The 22589-nt window shown below is 44.3% G+C and overlaps 1 protein-coding gene across 2 annotated transcripts; it reads right to left on the bottom strand.

Moving 5' to 3' along the window:
• Window positions 1-1812: 1812 nt before the first annotated feature.
• On the bottom strand, window positions 1813-21999 carry LOC309379774 (extracellular serine/threonine protein kinase FAM20C-like). Of its 2 annotated transcripts, XM_081929216.1 has the most exons (11): window positions 21981-21999; window positions 15781-16892; window positions 14386-14549; window positions 13991-14069; window positions 11937-12029; window positions 11523-11638; window positions 10671-10851; window positions 9539-9648; window positions 6911-6992; window positions 5256-5315; window positions 1813-4301 (listed from the first exon to the last, which is right to left on the bottom strand). In XM_081929216.1, the coding sequence occupies exons 2-11, from the start codon at window positions 16254-16256 to the stop codon at window positions 4025-4027; spliced, it is 1638 nt and encodes a 545-aa protein (XP_081785342.1). In that variant the 5' UTR covers window positions 16257-16892; window positions 21981-21999; the 3' UTR covers window positions 1813-4024. The 2 variants fall into 2 exon arrangements, with proteins under 2 accessions (XP_081785342.1, XP_081785341.1); XM_081929215.1 differs by lacking the exon at window positions 21981-21999 and having other exon boundaries at window positions 15781-17370.
• Between the last annotated feature and the right edge of the window lie 590 nt (window positions 22000-22589).

Genomic DNA, 22589 nt, shown 5'->3' with positions numbered 1-22589 from the left:
AGAATAGCCACAATTAAGATGTCTGTGCTACCAAGAGTACTGTTTCTATTCCAGAATATCCCCGTGATTAAAGGCATGAAGATATTTAAGGATTGGCAGAGGGTAATTTCAAAATTTGTCTGGCAGGGCAAAAAACCGAGAATAAAATACAAATTGTTAACAGATGTAAAGGAAAGAGGGGGCTTTGCCCTGCCAGACCTGAAATTGTACTACGAGGCGTCATGCCTATGTTGGGTAAAAACATGGATAAAACTGGAAGATAGGGAAATGTTAGATCTAGAGGGACACGACAACCGGTTTGGTTGGCATGCCTACCTATGGCATGGGCGCAGGAAAGTACATAAAGACTTTGGAAATCATATCTTTAAGGGTCCACTGATTGAGGTATGGGAGAGGTACAGAGACATGCTAGAGCCCAAAACACCGCACTGGCTGTCGCCACTAGAAGTTATGGGTGTCAAAAAGATAAATATGAGGGCCAATTGGGCCACCTACGAACAATTGCTAAGAAAAGAAGAAGGAAAGTGGACAATGAAGCCGTACGAGCAGGTTAAAGAACAAGTCTATGACTGGCTGCATTACTTTCAGTTAAATGACATGTTTAGAAAAGACATTAAAGATAAAGGATATATGGATAAAGCCTCCAGATTTCAGACTGAGATACTAAACAATAATTACAAAACCCTATCCAAAATGTACAGTATGTTACTAGATTGGAATTTAATAGACGAAGAAGTCAAGCCGGCAATGATACACTGGGCTAGGGACTTCGGTCATAATATATACTTTGAAGAGTGGGAAAAGATTTGGAAACAACATATTAAATTTACGGCTTGCGTGATACTGAAGGAGAACCTAATGAAAATGTTCTACCGCTGGTACCTAACTCCCGTAAAATTAGCCAAAATGTATGGTTCCTGTAAAAAGTGCTGGAAGTGTAAGAAAGGGGAGGGGTCTTTCTACCATATGTGGTGGGAATGCCAAAAGGTTAAAGGATTCTGGGAGAGCGTCTATAACGAAATGAAGAAAATTTTAAGATACACCTTTGTTAAAAAACCCGAGGCCTTCTTGCTGGGTATGTTAGGAAGGGAGATAAAAAGGAAAGACCATAAGCTGTTCCAGTACGCAACAACGGCGGCAAGAGTATTATTAGCCCAAAGCTGGAAATCAGAGGGTATACCAACAATTGAGGAATGGAGAGCGAAGCTGTTAGAATATGCGGAGATGGACAAAATGACAGGGAAAATCAGATACTTAAGGGATCAGAGGTTTATTAAGGACTGGGAAAGCTTTACGAACTACCTGGAAAATTTAAGTGAGGGACAAATAACATTGGTGGGTTTTAAGGGAGCTCTGTAAAAAAAGCAAAGGGTATTGTCTAAAGAGGAATGGAAGAATCAGATAGATCAACGACATTACAAAATAACAAACGCGAAATTGTATAAAAAAGATTAGTACGGATGATTTGTGGAAAGGTTGAAGTAAGTCACATTCTAGATTGGTGAAAATGAGCATTTAACTTTGTGTATTATGTTCTTGTATTTTTCTTTTATTATGGAAATCAATAAAAAGCTTGTTGGAAAAAAAAAAAGAAAAACCTCTTGTTACAAGAAACTGTTGAAAAGGAAGGCCCTTATGAACACCAAGGGCCAATTAGTAGGCACAATGCAATATTTTCAGAGAAAGCAACAGTACAGTTTGAATAAGCAACAGCAGACGGGCTCATTGTTACTGAGGTTGTTGCCAAGGGTGCTTTCTCTCATTAGGGCGCTTCAGTCTTTATTTTGAGAAAATAATGAGAGAAACAGCAGATAAATTGGACGGGATCAGAGTTTAATAACTATAACACCAGAACTCTGACATATGCAGCAGACAATTTGGCCTTGGCTCTTGGCTTCTCTAAGGACCTCCAAACCTTACTGAAATAATTTGTTATTCCTTTAATACTTTGTTACATGTGCATTATGGCTTTCTCTCCTAGAATCAAAAGCAGTGTGCGAGGGGTTCGCAAGTGGCTTCAACACAGGCACTGACCTGGCTCAGATCTGCATAGATCCTTATACTTTTCACATTTGGAACTGCTTTATACATTACAAAATTTCTTCACAGAAGGCCCATCCATTAATTAATGGGCAGTCACATGTCAGATCATCACATGTAACAACATAGGCTTAAATATATAGCTCAGTCAGTAGAGCATGAGACTTTTAATCTCAGGATCGTGGGTTTGAGCCCCGAGTTGGGCAAAAAAGATTCCTGCATTTCACGAGGTTGGACTAGATGACCCTCATGGTCTCTTCCAGCAATACCATTCTATGATTCGATAGGTTTTCCCTTGAATGCACATAGGCTGGGAAGCTGTGCCTGCCTGTGGGATCTCAGTGTGTCTATAATTCACAGGGAAAGTGCCACTCATGCAATTGTTGCACATGATGATCTTCCGACCATGTTATTTCCACCTAGCTGGCCACTGTGGGGGGAAACAGAATGCTGAACAGCTGACTGAAATGCTTGGGGAGGGTTCATAGCTCAGTAGAAGCCCCCGTTCTGCTCTGGAGGGTTAGGGGAAACCCCAGAACAGATTGGGGGCATGTGGGGGGGGCACAGAAGCCTGGGAGAGGAAGTCCCATTATGCAAGCAGACAGGTTGCAGCCCATGGTTTTGCATGCAGATGTTCCCAAGTTCAGTCCTCTGACATCTCCAGTTAAAAAGATCAGGTCACAGGAGATGACAGAAAATAACTTTCTTTGACTGAGACCCTGGACAGCTGCTTCTAGTCAGAGGAGACATTCCTCGACAAGCAGTTTAGTATCTGGCAGCTTCCTGCAGTAGTTGTTTTTGTTGTGTTTTATGCATTTTCTTATTATTGTGTTCTATTCTGACATCACTGTGAACCACTTTGGGAATGGTTTGCCCCAGGAAAGGCGGCATACAAATAAACCAATAGGGCTGACTGCGCGATTTATATGCTGCTTTTCCAAGGGAAAAAACCGCGGTGGTGATGATAGTTTATGATGATGATGGTGATAATAATTAGATGGACCTTAGTCTAGGAGCGATGTTTTATGAGAGAGGAGGCTGCTTTTGTTACTGCTGCTTCTAGGCACTTGGAGTTTTGCATAATAGTACTGCTGCCCTCTCTTCTTTGATCGCAAGTAGAGATCAGGGAGCCTGGTGGATAAAAGCGGCAATGAACTTGCTCACAGCATCAGTGTCTTAGGACAACGGGGCCTGAAGTCCCTTCAGCCTATGATTTATTGCCACCTTCAATCAGGGACTGAAGTGGGTTGAAAAGCATGTTAGCAACACCTGGCAAGATCAAGCACGTAGTCTCACTTCTTTTTCATCCCCAGGCAAGCTAACATACTGTAGTTAACAATGGCAGGTTGGGCAGAGTTCACGCTTCCATACAGAAGCCCAAAGCACTGCAAATGGCTCAAAATAAATAGCAAGGGAATAAATATGAGAGAGATTCTTGGCTGTATAGATTGCTCTGAGAGTGGGAAGGAGGGAGAGAAGGCACATTCCTTTCCTATGCTACAAAGGAATTCTACAATGGAACAGAAATGAAGCTCCGCTGAGCATTAATAACTTGAATGGGTTGCCAACATGATGCCCTTCAGCTGTGGTTAGACTCCAGCTCCCATCACTTCCAGCCAGTGGTCAGGGGGTGATGGGAGTTGTAGTCCACCAACATTTGGAAGGCACCATGTGGGCTACCTCTGCTTTAACTATCCTTCCACTCAAACTACAGCTTGCCCATCAGGCTTCCAAGGCTTCACTGCAAGTCTCAGGACAATTAAAGAGCTTGAATGCTCCTTTTATACTTCGTCCAAGTTTTGCTTCCAGGACCTCCCTCTAGTTCTTTTAAGATATTCCAAGTTCCCTTCTCCCTTGGTTGGTCCCTAACCCCTTTATGTCCACACTGTAGCACAGAATGACTAGTGACTTCCCTACGGCAAAGCTTGCATGTAAGAGGTAGCATTAAAGAGGTGTGTTTGAATGGGCCGGGGATCCATCCCCTTCATGCAGCGCTACTTCTCTTGTCTCGCAGCTCTGAGGATGTATACTGCTGTCCTTTTAAGTCATTTATCAGGACTTCCTGGCTTTCTCCACTCTTCTTCATGCAGTCCTCCACCATGTCTAAAATCTTCTGGAGCCGCCGGTCCAGTGCCTTCAAGTGAGGCTCCGCTAAGACTGGTGACAGGTGATCAGTAGCCAAGGACTCACGCATGACGTCACTCAAGCGATAAGGCTCCGTAGCAAGCAGTTGGAGGCGCAAGAACGTTGACTTTTTTATACTGGATCCATCAACAGCAACAGGAAAAAATCAAGGAAGAGAAAGGACAACGTTTTTAAAAACCAAAACATGAGAAATGTCACATCGAGCATTTCCATTAGTACATGCACAGACTTGGGATATCAGAACCACATCAGAGGCAGGCGTGAGAGTGGGCAAGAAGTTATAGGGTCAGACTAATCACAAACATTATGGATTCTTGCCAGATAATTTCCTCCATATTTATCCCGAACTTGAAAGCAAGAGTATTTGCTCCCTGTTTCAGGGTGGAGGAAGTGCTGAGTCCGTTTTCATATCTGATGAAATTTTTGCTCAGTTGTTGCCCTACATAAAAGGCTCCTTGTTTTAACCACAAGCACTTGCATCTCCCTTTAGCTTCAGGAAGTGGTGGAAGTAGCTGAGTAGGCTTTCTCCAACTCAGAGTGTGGGCATTTCTGATGGCTTCTGGCAGAAATGAGCCTGCATCCTCAATTGCACTGTGTATCTGCTGGGAACTAGCTTAGGTATGCATGCTTCAGATAGCTGAGATGAGAGCCACTTCATAGAACTGTAGGTTTGGGAGAGAGGTCATCAAGTCCAATGGCCAGCCCCTCATGACTAACCAGGAGTAGCCAATGTGGTGCCCTTCAGATGCTTTTGATTAATGACCAATGGTCAGGGATTATTGGAGCTGTAGTCCAAAACATATGGAAGGCTACCCCTGGCCTACACCATATGCCACCAGCAGAGCACAGTGGTGGACAAGGTGCATGGGCTTATGTAGAGGAGGCAAATAGCAAACCCACACCCTTCCGTGCCACTACAATCTGGCCAGGGGGAAATCCTTAACCCAAAAACTGAGATCAGTTTGGCCTACAGAACCAAAAAGATTACCCACCTCAAAATAATAAGACTTCCTTAATTATACCCCCTGCAAAGACAGAGTATAAACAAGATGCGAGAAAAGAATGCTTACATGCAACATTGCTGAAGTGGAACCAGAATGGACATTTCATCATGGGAGTGTCTCCCGAACCTGAGAAGAACAAAAGGCACAGATGGTTTCTCTATTTTTGGGAGATGCTATTTTGGGAGTATTTATCTTGCTCAAGAAATACTTCTTTTGGTATTTAAAAGTCCAAATGTTGCAAATGATGTTGCAAATCATGTAGATTAGGTGTGTTTGTGCAGTGCTGTATTCATGATCCTGTTGCAAAGTTTACTTTCCCCGCATAATTAATATATTTTGGTAGATATAAGAATGGTGTAGAGCAGGAATGTGACCCGCCAGATGTTGCTGGACTATTAAGAGGCATCATCCTTGACCATCTGGCTACACTGGCTGGGGCTGATGGGAGCTGGACTCCAACAATAGATGGAGAACTACAACTTTTCCATCCCTGTGTAGAAACAGTTTTGTACTCTCTAGCTGTCATTTGCTATATTCAGGTTATCCTATAATTATATCAGGAAGGGACAATGGTATGGATTGGGGAAGTTGGAGGGCAGCCAGACCACTTAATGTCCCCCCTCCCACATATTGAATTGATATCAGTAAATATCTATACGATTTTAAGGATTTTCCTTTCTTTCTCTTAAGGTATAGAGATTTTTGTTCCCAAAAAACAACCCAATTCTGAAAGTATCACAAACTACAAGGCCATCTTCTCCAAAGTGTGTCAAGTTTGTACGTCCGCAGCATACATTTAAAGCACATTTAAAGCTTGTGGCTTTCTGGGAACTTTGAGAAGTCTTCTAAACGACAAATATCTTTGGGTCAGCTGGAAAGAGCTTTTGATTACATTGCTGCCACGTTAAAACTGAGTTGCATTTCTTCATCAGAATATGTGGGTCTGTCATTGACATCAGCCATCGAGCATTTTCCAACAGGTCAAGTCCAAGACACTTCACCAAGAACAAGATAACATTGCTCCCCAATTCCATATACAAAAGCTGACTGGGCTTGCAATCAAATCTTGCATCAACACTGGCGACTGGGTAGCATCCTTTTCGACATCTGAGAGCCAGTGTGGTGTAGTGATTAGAGTTCTGGCCAAGAATCTGGGATACTCAGGTTCAAATCTTCATTAGGCCCTGGAGCCCAGTGGGTAAGCTTGGGCCAGGCATTGTCTCAGCCAAGCCTACCTCCCGGGGTTGGTTGGGTGATAAAATGGGGAGGAGGAAAGGGGGGATACAAACATCATAATAACGATATTTTCAAGACAACAGGTTAACTTGGAAGGTACAGTGCAGGCCATGTTGCATAGTTCAGCCCTCTAACATCCCACCACTTTTCCCAGGGCTGCAGTACCTGCTGTCTGAGGCGGCTGCTTCACTCTGCCTTACAGTAGGACTGGCCCTGCCTGATATAGTCGAATAATAGTTTGCTAAGAGCAGTTCAGCATGAACCTGCCACAGGGCCACCTTATACTCTGGTTCTTGCCTGCTTTAGATCCTTGTCTTGTAAGTTTCTGCTTTCAAAATTCACTCCCAGAAAAGCAGCTCATCTCAAGTAACAGCCTGAAGTAGGAATACCCTAGCCCTTTCTTCAATATGCAGATCATTGTAGGACAGAGCTCAAAAGCTTCCCCTAGTCCCTCACCCACACAGGGAAGCATGTTGCATTCTCACCCTCGGCCATTGTCTAGATGAAGGAAGAAAGTGTCATTCCCAAACTTGTCAAATGTCTCATAGTGGTGGCGATCCATGTTTCCTACATATGGAGACAAGAATTATAGAAGAGGAGGCAGACAGAAGAAATCAGAGGAGGAAGAAGAGGAAGAAGGTATTAGAGAAGTCCACCCTGAGAGGATCTTGGGGCAGGATATAAATTCCAAGACCAATTGAAGAAGAAAAAACTGCAATTTAGAGGCAATATCCTTATTCCATGCTGTTTTTCTAGAAAAAGAGGTACCGGAATTCTCTATAAACACCTCCCTGATTCTCTTAGAATGGCAACAGCACCCACCTGAGAGGTGCCAGAACTGAGTTTCGGCAAGTTCTGGCTGAAAAAAAAGCCCTGTGTTTTATTCAGGCAAACTAGAAAGGCTCAAACAGCCTGAGGTCATCAAAACTCTTCATCTGATGCTAATTAAAAAGAGAGTGGCTTCCAGGGAACTCTGGGAATTGTAGTTCTGTGAGAAGACTAGTGTTCTAACAGCTCTCAGCACCCTTAACAAACTACAGTTCCCAGAATTCTTTGGGTGTAAGGCATGACTGTTTAGCCCAGTGGCCCTTACCTATGTTTAGGATCATAGAGGAAGCCTATTCCCTTCTCCTTGCAAACTCTTGAACTATCCTCAGCAGAGAGATAAAATAAATGAAATGCCCAGCTATTAATTGGTCAGTGGGTGCAACCTGAAAGCTGTTAGATAGGGCAGAAGTAATTATGAAGTATTAAGTGGAGCAGAAGCAATCTCAAGGACAGAAATAACAAATCAGCCTAAGTTATTGGCACTGATGACAAAAGGATGAAAGGAGGGGAATCCGTCCAGGTTATGTAACTTGTGAAACCATAGCCAAATGGTGGGCAAATCAGATGCAACCCCCCCCCCCCAATAAAATGCTGTGAGTGGCACAGACTTAAGATGAACTGCTGCTGGTATTGTCAAATTGAGGAATAAGAAAGAGTGGGGGTGAGAACAATATAAGAGCCTATTTATTTAATAAATATCCTGACTTTCCTCCAAAAGGAGCCCAGGGCAGCACATTGTATATAGGGGGGGGGGAATCTTTAGAATATAAGGAATGTAGCTGATAAAGAACAGAGGCCATGTGCACTTTAATTCTGAAGTTCCCAACCTGTTTTCCACTGGGAAATCAGAGAAACTGTTTTGTGCACCAGAAAATACCCACTTCACAGGGGGGGAAATCTGGCAATGAACAATACACCAAATGATGGTGGTGATTAATTAGTTCAAGTATTTATTTACCACTTTTCATTTTTTAAAAATTACAAATTGGTTTGAAAGTAAGTAAGTAAGTAAATAAATGAGAAGAAAAGCAGGCAACCAACCCCCTTCAATCTTTTTTTTTTTTAATATGGGAGGGTCAGCAGGCCTCGGCAGTCGCCAAGGACAGCGTCTGGGGGCATCATGTTGGTCACTTTATCCCAGACCGCCTCCGACCCCAGCAGCCCCATCCCACCCCTGCCCCAGCCCCACATTGTTCAGGAGGACCCCTGACCCTCTAGGAGAGGCTTTTTGAGAAGGGTGGAGGTGGCTTCGGGGAGAAGGAGGAGACCAAAAGCTTTTCCTCCATTAACTTCATGATCCAAGCCCTTCCCTGACTCACTGTGACATGTTTTCACTGGCAAATAACTGGCTTCATCCAATGTGCGAAATTGGATTGGAGGGTGGGGGGAAAGGTGCAAGGATATGGTCCCATGAAATGAGGTACGCCGGAGAATAAGGCGATATCAAAAGACAGGTGAGAACTAAACAACAGGAAATGCAACTCAATCTGCTTAGCGGGTTGTGTTCTAGTCACGTATATTAACGCAATGCACAGCCAGAGATGCTTATTACGGGGAAGCTGGCTGGCAGGCAGTTGTACGCAGATGGAGTTAATTTGTTTCTCAGGAACTCTCAGTGCTGCTGAGTTCCATCGAGCCTAAGAATAAAATGCAATGAGGCAAAGTCTCTCTATTAAAGGCTGAGCTAAAGGACTGGAATGACACAAAGGAAAGAGTTGTAGCGGTCAGAAACTGGGAGACATAGGAAGCAGCTCAGACCTTTTGTCCATCTATCCCGGGATTGCTTGCTCTGAGGGGCATAAAGAATGTCCCAGGTTCGAATCCTGCTGTGTCATGGTAGTACAGTGGTACCTCGGGTTAAGAACTTAATTTGTTCCGGAGGTCTGTTCTTAACCTGAAACTGTTCTTAACCTGAGGTACCACTTTAGCTAATGGAGCCTCCCACCACCACTGCACGATTTCTGTTCTCATCCTGAGGTAAAGTTCTTAACTCGAGGTAATATTTCTGGGTTAGCAGAGTCTGTAAGCTGAAGCGCCTGTAACCTGAAGCGTCTGTAACCCGAGGTACCACTCTACTGGGAGAGAGCCCTGTCTGAAACCTTGGAGCGCTGCAACCAATGGTTGGACTCTGTATAAAGACCCTTCTGTGATCCTTTTTTTTAAACTGCAGGTGCCAAGGGTTGAACTTGTGACCTTCTGCATGCAAAGCAGATGCACTACTCCTAAGCTATGGTCCCGTCCCCAAATGCAGTGCAGCTCGCAGGAGGAAATGTACCCAAGCTCACCCATAAGGAAGTCAAGCACAGTCATGTCAATGAGGTTGAGGAGTCGGGATACGTTGTCATATGGTGCCGTCTGTCGTACCTCTGCGCAGTAATTATCATCTGATTCCCACCTTAGAACAGATAGTCATGAAAGGTTATCATTAGTTGCATATGGTGGGGAGAAACCTTTAACTGTCTCCACCCTTCCTTATAGCCTCTCTAGCTCCCCCAGGTCATCTCATCGTTTGTCAAGGTATCCATCACCCTGACAGGGCACAGATGCTAAGTGCGATTACATAAATTCTGTTCGAGCCTTTTCATGTACAGCTGCAGCTCTTTGAGACCACAAACAGCAGAGTCGGGGCCTCTTGAGTTGAATATGTAATGCAATTTTGTGGCACTGGCTTTTAGAGTCAGGTTGTGGAGCAGCAATGGCTCTGGAGCTTGAAACAAAAATAACTCAGGAGATGGTCTCCAACAGAAAACAGATCAGCATTTGTTCACCCCCTAGCTAAGGGGGAGTTGATTCTTCTTGCGTGTACTGCTACTTTTTCAAACATTTACAATAAAGCAGTATAAAAAATAGTATTGTATTTATGAAATAAATGCATAAGAAATCTGTTATTGTTGTATTTGTACCCCAAATTTGTACGCATCTGACTGGGTTGCTCCAGCCACTCTGGGTGGCTCCACCAACATAAAATCATAGAAATACCAGCATTTCATATTACCCCATGAGCACATTCATTTCAGGAATTCCTGCTACCCTTCCTGTATATTGACAGAGCCAACCAGCCCTGAATGAGCCTCTGAACCAGTCTGTTGGTTGGTTTACTTCACCGCCATAGAGCACAGCTACATTGTGCACATAAGAACTAGTTAGAAGTGATGGAGAAAAGGCAAGCTAAGAAATGCTGAACAGATATGGGGAAGTGTGATGGTGTCACCTAAATTGGAGGGTTGGGGGAATGTAGATTCAGCAGACTCATCAATGTCTAGGGCAGCCCCAGTTTAGGGACATATATACATTGCTTCCTTGGTCTTCGGCTGTATTGGCTCATCAATTTTCTCCTTTGGCTCTCTTCATCCAGAACATGCTTTTCACAATCTCCTTTTCAATACTGGTCCTCCCTCTGCACCTGAGCTTACTTACTGAGCTTTCTTGGTTTTGGAGTAAGAACGCCTCCAGGGGCTTCTCCACGAACGCCGGTCAGCCAGTTCTTTGTCCGGCAGGAGGGCTGCCATTGAGCCCTCGAGCTGGTCTGGTTTGCCACACAAAGCATGTTCCGTGGAGCAATAGTAGGAGCACACGCCAAAGAAGCAGACGTTGCCGGCTGGGTTGACCCATGCAAAATGGAGGAAAGCAAAAGTCAGGGAATACCAGCTCGTCAACATGCCACCACATGTCTTGTGCATAGCTGTCAACTTACAGATTTGAAAATAAAGGACCAGCAGCCTCGAAAATAAGGGATCAGCAGCCAAAATAAGGGATCAACAATTACTTTGATAAAATACATATTTTGTTGCGTGCAAATGGCTTTAGATACCTATTAGGTCCATAAATTACCATATAGCATATATTCAACACAAAAAAACAGCAACTATTTGTTGTTGACAAAGGACAGCTGGACATAGAAAGGGCCCCATTACCTTCAGTAGCTTCTTTAAGGGACAGCAGCGGGACATGGCGCTGGGATAAGGGACTGTCCCGCCAAATAAGGGACGCTTGACAGCTATGGTCTTGTGGGTGCAGAGCAGCATAACAGGAGGGGAGAATAGCTTACATGGCTAGCACAGTCGGTCTACACCAAAGTTGAGGGACCTGTGGCCCTCTAGAGGTTGTTGGCCTCCTCCCCTTCATCTGTCCCAGCCAGCATGGCCAGTGATCAGGGATGACGGGAGCTGCTGTCCACCAACTTTTGGGGAGCAATAGGTTCCCCACACCTGTTCTACACAGTAGAGCTCATATTACGAAGGAGGGATAAACAGGGGACAGAGTGCTCACCTGGGGAGATGAAGAAAGTCTTAAACAGTTTACTGTCCGTTGTGATATCACGGATTTCTTTGGTTATATTCACCAGACGGCCAGAAACGGGGGGAATTCTTCGGAAATCCAGGATCCTCCCCAGAAATGAGCAAAATGGGAGAATGAAACAAATTCTGTTTGCAGCTGGACCAAATAAACACTCTAAACACAGACAACAAATCCTACACAAATGCTCGTTATCATAGAACATACGATCAGTTTGGAAAATAGCCCTGTCTTTTCTGCTTCGCACTAATACTTGTCTTGAACACTATCTTTAGTGTAAATTGCTTGAGATGGTTGTTTAGAATTGATAAATCAATGATAATGATAATATTTGGCAGGAGTCTGCAGCACCGTGCAGGACAGGAGAGTGCACTGTGCTGGACTCACCTGTCGAGGTGAAAGGCTGCTATTTCTGCATTGTGCCGTTCAAAATCTGAGAAGTAAAAGAAATCTGCTGGAGTCTCCTGATCTCGGGTTTGCCTGGGGAGAGGGCAAGAAGAGATGGGGTGGTTTATCATGTTCACTGTTGAGTGTTGAACTGAAACCCACACATCTTTTGCAACTCATAGTCACTCTGCACACTGCATCCATCCCTTTTGTTGGGTGTTCATGGTGATTTGTGCTCAAATTTACATACATGATTCTGTTTTCAATACTGTTTACACCTGCAATAGTTTCAGGGATGGACATACCACTCCGTTTCCAGTTGGTGCACGCCTGTAAGGTCCTGCTGAAATTCTGCAACCTTTTATACTATAAATGTTCCAGAGCAGCTTGTGTGTGTGTCCTGCTTTAGTTGCACTATAGTAGTGCAAGAGGGTCCCTTCAGACAGCAGTAATGCAACAATGTAGTGGAAGCATCATGGAACAACTAATAATGTGGAATGGTCTGTGGTCACCCCAATATAAACCCACCATTAATGCACTGTTATTGTGTCAGTATTGCAAGATACATCCACAAGGGGGAAAACCACCTGTCTGGAGAAGCCCTGAAATTTTAATCCTAGCTATGCAAACTAGGAGCGATTGAGGCAGAACTCTGACACAGAAGTCTATAGCCCATTTCAGTATAATGAACAGGAAGCCCTCATCCCACCCCCAATTGTTGCCCTGGTTTTGAAGCAAGTGAAACAATACACATTATTCATCTGAAGGAGGGGAAAGGATGTAAGACTACGAGGTCCTCCAGTCTAAAACAGCCTAACTGCACGACTGGCCAAGGCTGAAACAATATTGTGGTGGCCTTAAATGAAAAGGGAGAGGAGTCCATTGAGAACAACATAGCACAACATTTTACATCTTTCACCACCAGAGGCCGCACCTCTCCATCAGAAACAAGCCACAACATGGAGGGCTGAGTTCGCCATTTACTGCGGGAGCTAAAACTGATCCTAGGTGATCGATGGCTCTCTGCCATTTCCACAGTAACAGCCTAGGTTTATCTTATTCTGCATCATTGTTAGGATGTTGTTGAACGACGGTCCACAAATCCCATAATTAATTCTATAGAAACACCTGCTTTATGGTCCATCAAAACTGTTTGCTTTGACTATTAGCGAAGCGACTGTGGTGAGTGCCAATGGCAGGGAAAAACTGCACCCCTAACCAATATCCCATATTTTCAGGAGACAGTATTACAATGCTTCCATTGCTAGGTTAGGGCTATTGAAATCCCAGTTTGCTTAGAAATGTGGCGTTTGCTTAGAAATGTTTGCTTAGAAAAGGCCATTAAGTCCAGAGTCTAAACTTGTGCCATTGATGAAGAATCTGGGCAATGATGAAGGGAAAGCATCCGTTTCAGCCAACAATACTTGGCAGTGTGCAGTGATGTTATATTATTGTGTTTGCAAACCGCCCTGGGATCCTCAGATGAAGGGTGGTACAGTGGTACCTCAGATTACATACGCTTCAGGTTACAGACTCCGCTAACCCAGAAATAGTACTTCGGCTTAAGAACTTTGCTTCAGGATGAGAACAGAAATCACATGGTGACGGCGCACTGGCAGTGGGAGGCCCCATTAGCTAAAGTGGTACCTCAGGTTAAGAACAGTTTCAGGTTAAGAACGGACCTCCAGAACAAATTAAGTTCTTAACCCGAGGTACCACTGTATAGGAATTTAATAAATAAAGAGTGTGAGGTGGCAGAGATGGTTCTCCAGGGATGTGGTAATCAAAGGTGGAGCCTTCACTACATTTGCTCCAGAGGTTTATGTCCAAACACAGCCTTGCTTTTAGCTCTGTTTGGAGAACTGGCATGAAGGGGAGAACTTGCTACACAGAGGCTGCCTGGTAACTAATTAACTCAAAGTTTGGAAGGTTCCAAGCACAATCTGTTTTCCAGGTGGAGTCCATTGACAGGTTATTGCCACACATGAAAAAGAACATGGACCCAGGATATTGGTACGGGGCCTCTAAAAGCATTGCTGGCCTTCGTTACTCACTTCATGGGCTTGAAGAGGGCTTGTCCATGGTTGGGGAAGGTCATGATCAGCTTCAGTTGTGTCCCTCCAGGCTTTTGAACTGAAATTATGTTAAGAAGAAACAAGGCTCAAGTCGCCACCTTTCCCAGTTTTGAGAATGAGGATGAAACAACCTGGCATTTAAATATTAACAGAGTCCGCTCTGGTGCTTAGCACTGAGGCAGAACATTCCAGAAAGCGGCTCATTCCCCCTTCCCACAAGACTCTTGTCAGGATGGTTTAACAGGCCGGGTGTCAAACTGAGAGGGAGAAAAAAAGTGAAGATTGAAAGGGGGGGGCACAAGGCAAACAGGCAGGGTGAAGTGAGAAGAAAGCAAGTATGAGCGGTCAAGGGACCCGAATGTGGCGCAGAATACCTGAGCTGACAATTGGCTGCATGGCCAAATCTTCCATCGTGGCAAGGCGAGCAGGGTCATGGCGGGCATACAGTTCATAGCGATTGATGCCAGTGTAGAACTGGAGCCAAGCAGGGTTGGCATCGTGTTTGGGAAACTTCGCATGTGCCTTATTGCTGCTAGCCCTGCAGATCCAATACCCCCCCACACAATACACAAAAACAATTGCATATATTATCATAGGCTAGTGAGCTCCAGAAGGTAACAGAAATCTGGCAACTGAGAAGCAAGAGGGAATGATCTCACGCTGGAACAAAAATTTCTTATGCATCTTCTTTTGCAATTCTCCATTAATGAATGCGAGAATAGAATTATCAGGTCCCCGTCCCCCCACAGCACTAGAATGAACAGCATGCTTATTCAGGGGTACCACGAGGTTTGCAAATGTACACACACAAAAACCCTTTAGGAAAAAGAGCCCAGGGTGGAGGAGGGAGAAAAGCAGGCCAATGAGGACCGAGTATACTGGCTGGCTGTTGTGAGGAAGGGGATGGAAAGGAGGCCTTCGCATGCTTTAATTGGAAGGCATGGCCTGTCTTAAAATGTCGCAAAGAAACTTGAGCCCCCAGGTATATCTAGCTGGGCTTATTGAACGGCAGGCCAACATTCTGAGCCCAGCTGCCTTGAAAGATCAGAAAATGGCAACAGAGTGCTGGCAGCAGCATGTGCTCTGTGGTGAAATTCGTTTTCTCCATATCTAAGGGCAATATCTCAGCCTAAGACCCTGAAGAGCCATAGTCATCAAGGGTAGACAGGATGGCCTGCTGGTCTAACTCAATATAAAACAACATGTATCCCTATATTAAGTAGTAACAGAGAATCTCAGAGACTAACATATTTATTATGGCATATGCTTTGGTGGATAGGGACGCGGGTGGCGCTGTGGGTTAAACCACAGAGCCTAGGACTTGCCGATCAGAAGGTCGGCGGTTCAAATCCCCGCGACGGGGTGAGCTCCTGTTGCTCAGTCCCTGCTCCTGCCAACCTAGCAGTTCTAAAGCACGTCAAAGTGCAAGTAGATAAATAGGTACCGCTCCGGCGGGAAGGTAAACGGCATTTCTGTGTGCTGCTCTGGTTCGCCAGAAGTGGCTTAGTCATGCTGGCCACGACCCGGAAGCTGTACGCCGGCTCCCTCGGCCAATAAAGCGAGATGAGCGCCGCAACCCCAGAGTTGGCCACGACTGGACCTAATGGTCAGTGGTCCCTTTACCTTTATGCTTTGGTGGACTCAAGCCCACTTTGTCAGATATGACGAAGTGGGTTTGACTCCATGAATGCCATCCCTGCAGAGGATGTATACCAAATTGCATGGGCCACCCAGCTGTCCCTATGAAAAAAAACCCAAGAGCTTCTCACCATTCATTGCTACTTCTCACAAACATCTTCACCTTCGGTCTGGTAGCAAACAGCTTGTCTTTCTTCATAACTTTTGGGATTGGAATCTTGTAGAGTGGATGGTCGAAAAGCGCAGCCAGTTTGGACCTGCCTGTCCAGGTTGGTTTTTCTTCTGCTTCTTTCGGCTCGAAGTTGTGACTTTGGGGGTGGATGTTGCCCCTGCTACCTGCATGCAGTACGCCTTCTGGTGAGTGAACGCCTTTCTCCAGGGAGCTGTTGCTACCACTGAAGTCCTGGAGAATCCTCAGGTTTAACTTATTCTGGGCTGATAACGCGGGACTAGGTTGATCTTCTCCTTTGCGGGTACATCCACAAGAATCAAGGCTAGTGGAGAGCGTCAGATCCAACACCATGTGTACCAGGAGAGCCAAGAGGAGCAGAAAACAGAGAATGACTTTAAATTTCCTTTGGAACAGAGAAGGCAGGTGGTTCACCATCCTTGTGGAGTCCTGGATGCCAGTAGCACAAAATGTATGACGAAGGTCCACGTGTCAGTAAAAAAATAATAATCTGCAATTTGATCCCCACTCGAAAGGATGTAAAGGATGTTGTCTAAGGTTTATTTCCAGCTTTGGGAATCCATAGGAAAAAGTAGAAGCTCTTTTTTTTTTAAAGCAAAATATTACTTATAAAAAACAAAACCTCTTCACTTATGCTATGACAATCCTTCCCAAGGCAAAATAAATGAATAATTCTGGGTCTTGTATAAGGTGGCTTCTGCTAGGAATCATTCTGCTCACATAGAAGTCCTCAGCAGGAAAAGGGTAAAAAAGGAGGTTGCAGATGAATTTAATGATGTTGATAAGGGAAGAGCAAGTGGTGCCAAGGTTAACATGAACTAGTTAAACTCCAGATTGATAGCAGCGGATTGGTCAATGCCACAAATCTCTTCAAATTATGTTATTGCATCACAAACTCTTGTGGAACCCCATCGTCCCAGCAGGCTCACATATCGATTCCCTCCTTTCACCTATAAACACTGTCAGCTAGCCACCTACATAATTCATATGACTTCTTCCTTCATCCATTTTTAAAAGTTCGAGCTTCACTGAAAAGCTGCAGTGGCTCAACAACTGTCCACAAAAGAAAAGAAGAATTAAAATAAGTTTCTAGGATTCTCAGGCGCAATAGAGGCACTGCCCGCTCCTTCCATATTCATTGTGTGGGGGTTTGTGAAGGGAAATCAGATTTTTTGAGGGAATTGGCATAAAAGCCATGTGTTTTATGGAGCTCATGAAAATATTGATATGTGGCACCTAGATCTGAGCCCTTAGTTCCCCCTTTCCTCAAAGCCCTCCATACATTAAGTGCATTATTTTATAAATACTGCTAAGTCAAATAAGTTCAAAGAATAACACCCCCACTCTTCAAAAAAACAAAATTCAAGCTACTCCTTTATTAAGCCAACTGTTATGATGGAAAATAACGTGCAATGCTTTGAGTTCTCCATAACTCTTCAACGGGCTAGATGGTAAACAGAGGGGGGAGAGAAAAAGTTGGCTGATGAAAGTTGTGGTGTCTGCATCTGGTCACAGAAATGTGAGAGAAGGCAGCACACATTCACATGAGCCTCTATTAGGTGCTATCCAGGTTTCAGGTTGCATAGCACCTGATAAATGCACCAGATGCAGGCTCCAAGACCATTTACATACCAGGGAGAACTCACAAGCTAGTACACCATTTTGGTTGATCTAATAAAGGTATTGTCCTAATGCAGATTTTGGATTTTCGTTGCTGTTCTTGGGCCAAACACACCTACATTCTCTCTCTCTCTCTTTGGTAAAATTATCTCTTGCTCTTCCTGCACAGTGACTTAGGTGGGGTTCTCTCATTTTATCTTTGAAATAAGCTTTGTAAAATACAAGGCTTCTCCAGATGATCTATTCATTCAGAATTCATCCTGATTTGCACAAAGCTTACACAGGGGTTAGTCTATGTGTGGCTTTTATGGAGCATTCAGCCCAATTTGCCTGCAGGATGTTAACACATCTTCTTGTCAACCACCCATCCATTCCGCACTTTTCAATGTGTTTCTCTGTCACTTTCCAAACTGCAAGAAGCCCCTTTTGCTTTTAAGTGGATTTGTTGCAATTGGGCAGCAAAGCATTTTAACCCAATTCAATTGCACAAACTTCAAGTTCTGGTGAGTGCTTGAATCTCTCCTGCAAAATAATGGTAGTCCAGAGGCTCTCACGATGCTTGCTCTGCCCAAGGTAACCTTTTTCAGCTTTCTAGCTGAATGATGGCACAGCACCTTTTAAATCTGCACTATACTTTAAAGCAGTATCATACTGGTTTAAACAGTCATGGCTTCCTCCAAAGGATCCTGGGAACTGCAGTTTGTTAAGAGTGCCATGAATTGTTAAGATAACACCTATTCGCTTCACAGAGAATAACATTCTCATAGTGTCTTAATAAATCAACCCCTCTTTCCTAAGGAGCTCTGGGAATTGTAGCTCTGAGAGGGGAATAGGAATCTCCTAAAAAAATCTCAGCTCCATTAACAAATCACAGATCCCAGGATTCCTTGGGGAAGGCCACTGCTGTTAATAAAGTGGTATGATACTCCTTGAAATAGCTATGTGGTGCAGATGGGGCCTTTTGTCTTGGCAATTTTTACTAGGACACTGAGGGGGGAGATGTGACCATGCTCATACTCTCTGAAAATACACAGCCACTTCCTCACCAGCATACCATTCACGACACGCAGCTGCGCATTTGCTATGGCACATTCACTTTGTCTCACACACAGAGAACAAATACTGTGAGCTGTGGAGAGAACGGCGAGCTCTCGGCTTACTTATGTCCCATGGTGCGGCGGTTGCCTAGTAACTGTCTCCAGCTAACACTTTCAGTCACCCCAGATTCTGACAACACCATATTTCTCTCCCCCCCCTTTTCCCCTTGCATTGCAGTAATACTGAGGTGAGGACAAGCCAAATAAGTTCTATAGCTCCCTCGAGGTGGAGAAATAGGCTCTTGCTTGTGCTAATGTGCGAAGCTTTTCCGGTCAAAAGGGCTGACCTAAAACCCTGCTTGAAGGACTGTGCTGTCTAAAAATGATGACTGATGAAGGTGGCAGAGAGCCTTTTAAGGCAGGGGTGGGGTGCATGGGGCCCTCCAGATGTTGCAACGTCAGCTTCCATCAGCCCCAACCGGCATGGCTGACAGGTCCAGTGAGATCTGGAGATTCAAAAGCCCCCCACCCCCCTTTTAAGGGCTCTTTGTCAAACCCAAGTGGCTCAGGTGATCTTAGCATATTATGTGCTGGCCCAGTAAAGTAACCTACTGTCAAGAAAAACTCACACTCACTCTCTCTCTCTGTGTGTGTGTGTGTGGGGGGGTGCCAGGCCCAAGTCTTGACTGGAAGCTGCATCCTTGTCTCTAGTCCTCAATCTATGATCCTTGGTTCTGTCAGTAGGACAGCTCTCTGCATGAGCTCAAATACACACATTATTATAGCCCAGGTTTCAAGGGAGGAGGGCATGGAGGTCTAGCACTGAAAACTGGTGCTGAGGTGGACAGTTAAACCTTGCCTCACATTAAATGCTGAAGGAAGTGAGACATTCATCCCCAAACATGTTGTCACTGGAACATGCTTGATGAGCTGATACAGGCCGCTGTTATCCATACAAGTGATTAAACCAAGATTTGGGGGAAGGCCAGCCCTGGGCCAGATGTTCAGTTTGGGTGGTTTTGGCCAAAACAAGCTCAAGAAACACCCAGCCCTCATTTTCAGGCCTCTTGTGCAAATTGTGTTGAAACGCTAACATCTGAAACTATCTGCATATAACTGAACTGAGAAACCAACAACATATGTATGCTGTGGGACAGTGCTTCTGGACAAACAACATATGAACCGGGCATCAAAAGTATTATAAATACAGTATAAGAAGTTCTTAACATTGCTAATAAAGCATAGCAACACATTAACTTCTCAAGTAGCTATGAACCAAAGACTCTTGCCATCTGCTAGCTATGTTTTCACACTTCTGGTGTGATGTAAAAACAGGGGAGGGGGGGATGTGCAAGGTTTAAATGGGCACATAGTCATGCTTGTGCATTTTAAACAATGCAAGTTATTTTTCAAATGTTACACTTAAGCTCGGAAAGAAGAGAGGCAACCTGCTTGAAGAACTACCACTGACTTTTTGTTTCTTTAAACAAAGCACATTCGGTGGCTTATGTGAAAGAGCCTACAGATCTTGGACTGTTTTCACATGGGGCACTCACATTACAAAGTCTCTGCGAGCCTTTCTCCAACTTTGTGTCACATGTAAATGCTATTTATACAGAAGAGAAATTGAAAGTATCACCTGGTGCAGACATGTTTAGAACAATTTTGTGCACAAAATGAATCAGGCCTTGCGTGACGATGTCTGAGAGACAGGCAGGCAATCTGTAGTTTTTCCTTGCTGTTACAATTTTACTGTAATTTGAGAGTTTGTTACACTTGTCCTGCGCTCTCATTTTGAATCACTTTGGGGTCTCTTATATTCTTTATAGACAAATTAAAATAATCACTGTTTCTCTATATGAGGGTAGGGAACCTTCAGCATGGGTTCCAATTTGGCCTGTGAAGCCATTTTGGGGGACTTGACTGCATCACTGAATCCTGCAGAGAGCAGAGCTGAAGTCACCCACCTATCAGCTGATGAGCAGAGTTCAACCCTCCTGCACCAGCTGTGCAACCAAGTTCCAGCAGCCAATCCCTGCAGATAGCTGCTTTGCAAGTCCTCTGCATGGTGCTTTGCTGAGCCCAGGGCTGGCAAAAACCCAAGTGCCGAAAAACTAGCTGGCTGCCAGGTGCCTGGAAAACATTGTGCAAAGGACTTTGACAGGTGGGTGATACAAGGCATCTGTCAATGATCTGGTGTTATAATGATGCCACATGACTGACAGGTGGGTTGAATGGTGTGGTCTACCCCCTATGTCATACAGCCAGACCCGAGGGGAGCTGCCAGCTATTTTCTCCTTACTTCACATAATAATAATAGAACAGGGGTGTATGTAATGAGATCCCATGTAGTTGATAGGTTCATGATTACCTTCAAATGTTAGTCTGATGGCCCAATGATCCATCTTGGAAGAGACTGGTTTTGTGCGACAGAAGGAAAGACTAAGCAGGGATGAATCTTGCCGCCCTCTGGCTTTGCGTCACTTCATTGCTGGCAATATAAACTGGAAGATTTTTCGTCGTTGGGTTTGAGTCTTGCAGTGAAATGAGATTTTCAAAGCCAGCCCTTCACACCAGGCAATCTGTCAATGTGCTTTGTTGCCATGACACCACCGTAGAGCAACACTCAAAATTCTCACCTCTTATTCCTTGATGACAATGCATTAGTCACATTGTTGCAGTCGCACAGTCACTCCTATTGCTACCATTGGATACACGGTGTACAGCTCAGTGACAGAACATCATGTTCCCATGGCTCCCTCAGTGGGAAAGCAAGTCACGGTGGTTCGCAGCTTAAAAATGCCATGCTAAAGTATTAGGGCCTAGCACTCAAAAGACATGGGTGTTTTACAGCAGTAAATATTACCCTCCAGTTGATCACTCCCACATCTATGACTCACTGTAAACAGAGGGGATAAAAAGCACCACCGTACGATATAACTCTTGTTATGCCCAATTAAGGAGAAATACATGTTAGATTTTGCAATAATGGAATTGTGGAGCTACTGCATAACAGCACTGTCAAATTTTCGGAATGAAGGGATTGCTTATGTGTAACACAGAGGAGGTTTTATGAAGGTAAAGCACACTGAACTGGACTCCTGTTACCAAGGAAAAGAGAGAGAAAATCCCTCTTCTGCTGGAATTCTGTAGCAGGGAGTTCAGACCAAAGAGCTGGGGATTGGCTAAATTAGGCTGGCCTTGCTTGCTTAATACAGGTCACAGCTACAGCCACATGACCACTGGATACTGATAAGAGACAGGCAAAGCAGCCAACAGATTGTTTGCTGAGATAAGCCCCCACGTTAGCAGTTTGATTTCTGTAGGTCAGCCTGACACTTGGTTGGGTCATCAAGACCAACATATGAGTGTGCGTGTGTGCTTGTTCAAATATGGACATTGTACTTATTTCTGTAATGTTATTAAAGAAACTATATCAATATGCATAGACTGCCCCATGTTTGCAAGAGAGATAATTATATACCTTCTGCAATGCCATATTCTATCATCGAAGAATGATGTTCTCTCTCATATGCCCATGTAAATCTATGAAAAAGATCAGATGGCCTATTAAAATTAATGCTGAGCACTAAGAAATAAGCTGATGAGTGAGGAAATATTAATGTGTTTCTGGGGTGGGGACTAGGATAATTCAATGGCAAGCCATCAGTGAATTATCCCTTAAGGAAGCTTTCAGGTGCACATTCCCATGGTGATGTCATATTGAATACTATGCATGTTTATCATACAGATATTTTGCCAGATGTCTATCAATGCAAGAGTTGGGAAGTCCCTTGTTGTAAGGCAAGATCATCCATGCAGTAATCCCTCACTATATAAGCAGGGCCATGGTGGACCAAAAGTAGATTCCAGCTATATTGCAAATATCAGCACAGTACTCAGGTAAGTCATATATCATAGGAAGAGGCAAACATGTGATTCCTGGATATGGTTTAGGGTTAAAAAGTTTTTTTTAAAACTTTCTTGTTAGCTGCCCTGATCTCTGTTGAGGAAAGGCAAGATACAAATGTTTTAAGCCCTACCTACACCAACCTGAGTTCTATCACAGAAAGATCAAATGGGGGAATAAGCC

This window comes from Podarcis melisellensis (assembly GCF_964234715.1).
Source record: "Podarcis melisellensis genome assembly, chromosome: 10".
Taxonomy (NCBI): domain Eukaryota; kingdom Metazoa; phylum Chordata; class Lepidosauria; order Squamata; family Lacertidae; genus Podarcis; species Podarcis melisellensis.
The sequence above is the reverse complement of the archived record's forward strand: the minus strand, read 5'-3'. Positions and strand labels throughout refer to the sequence as shown.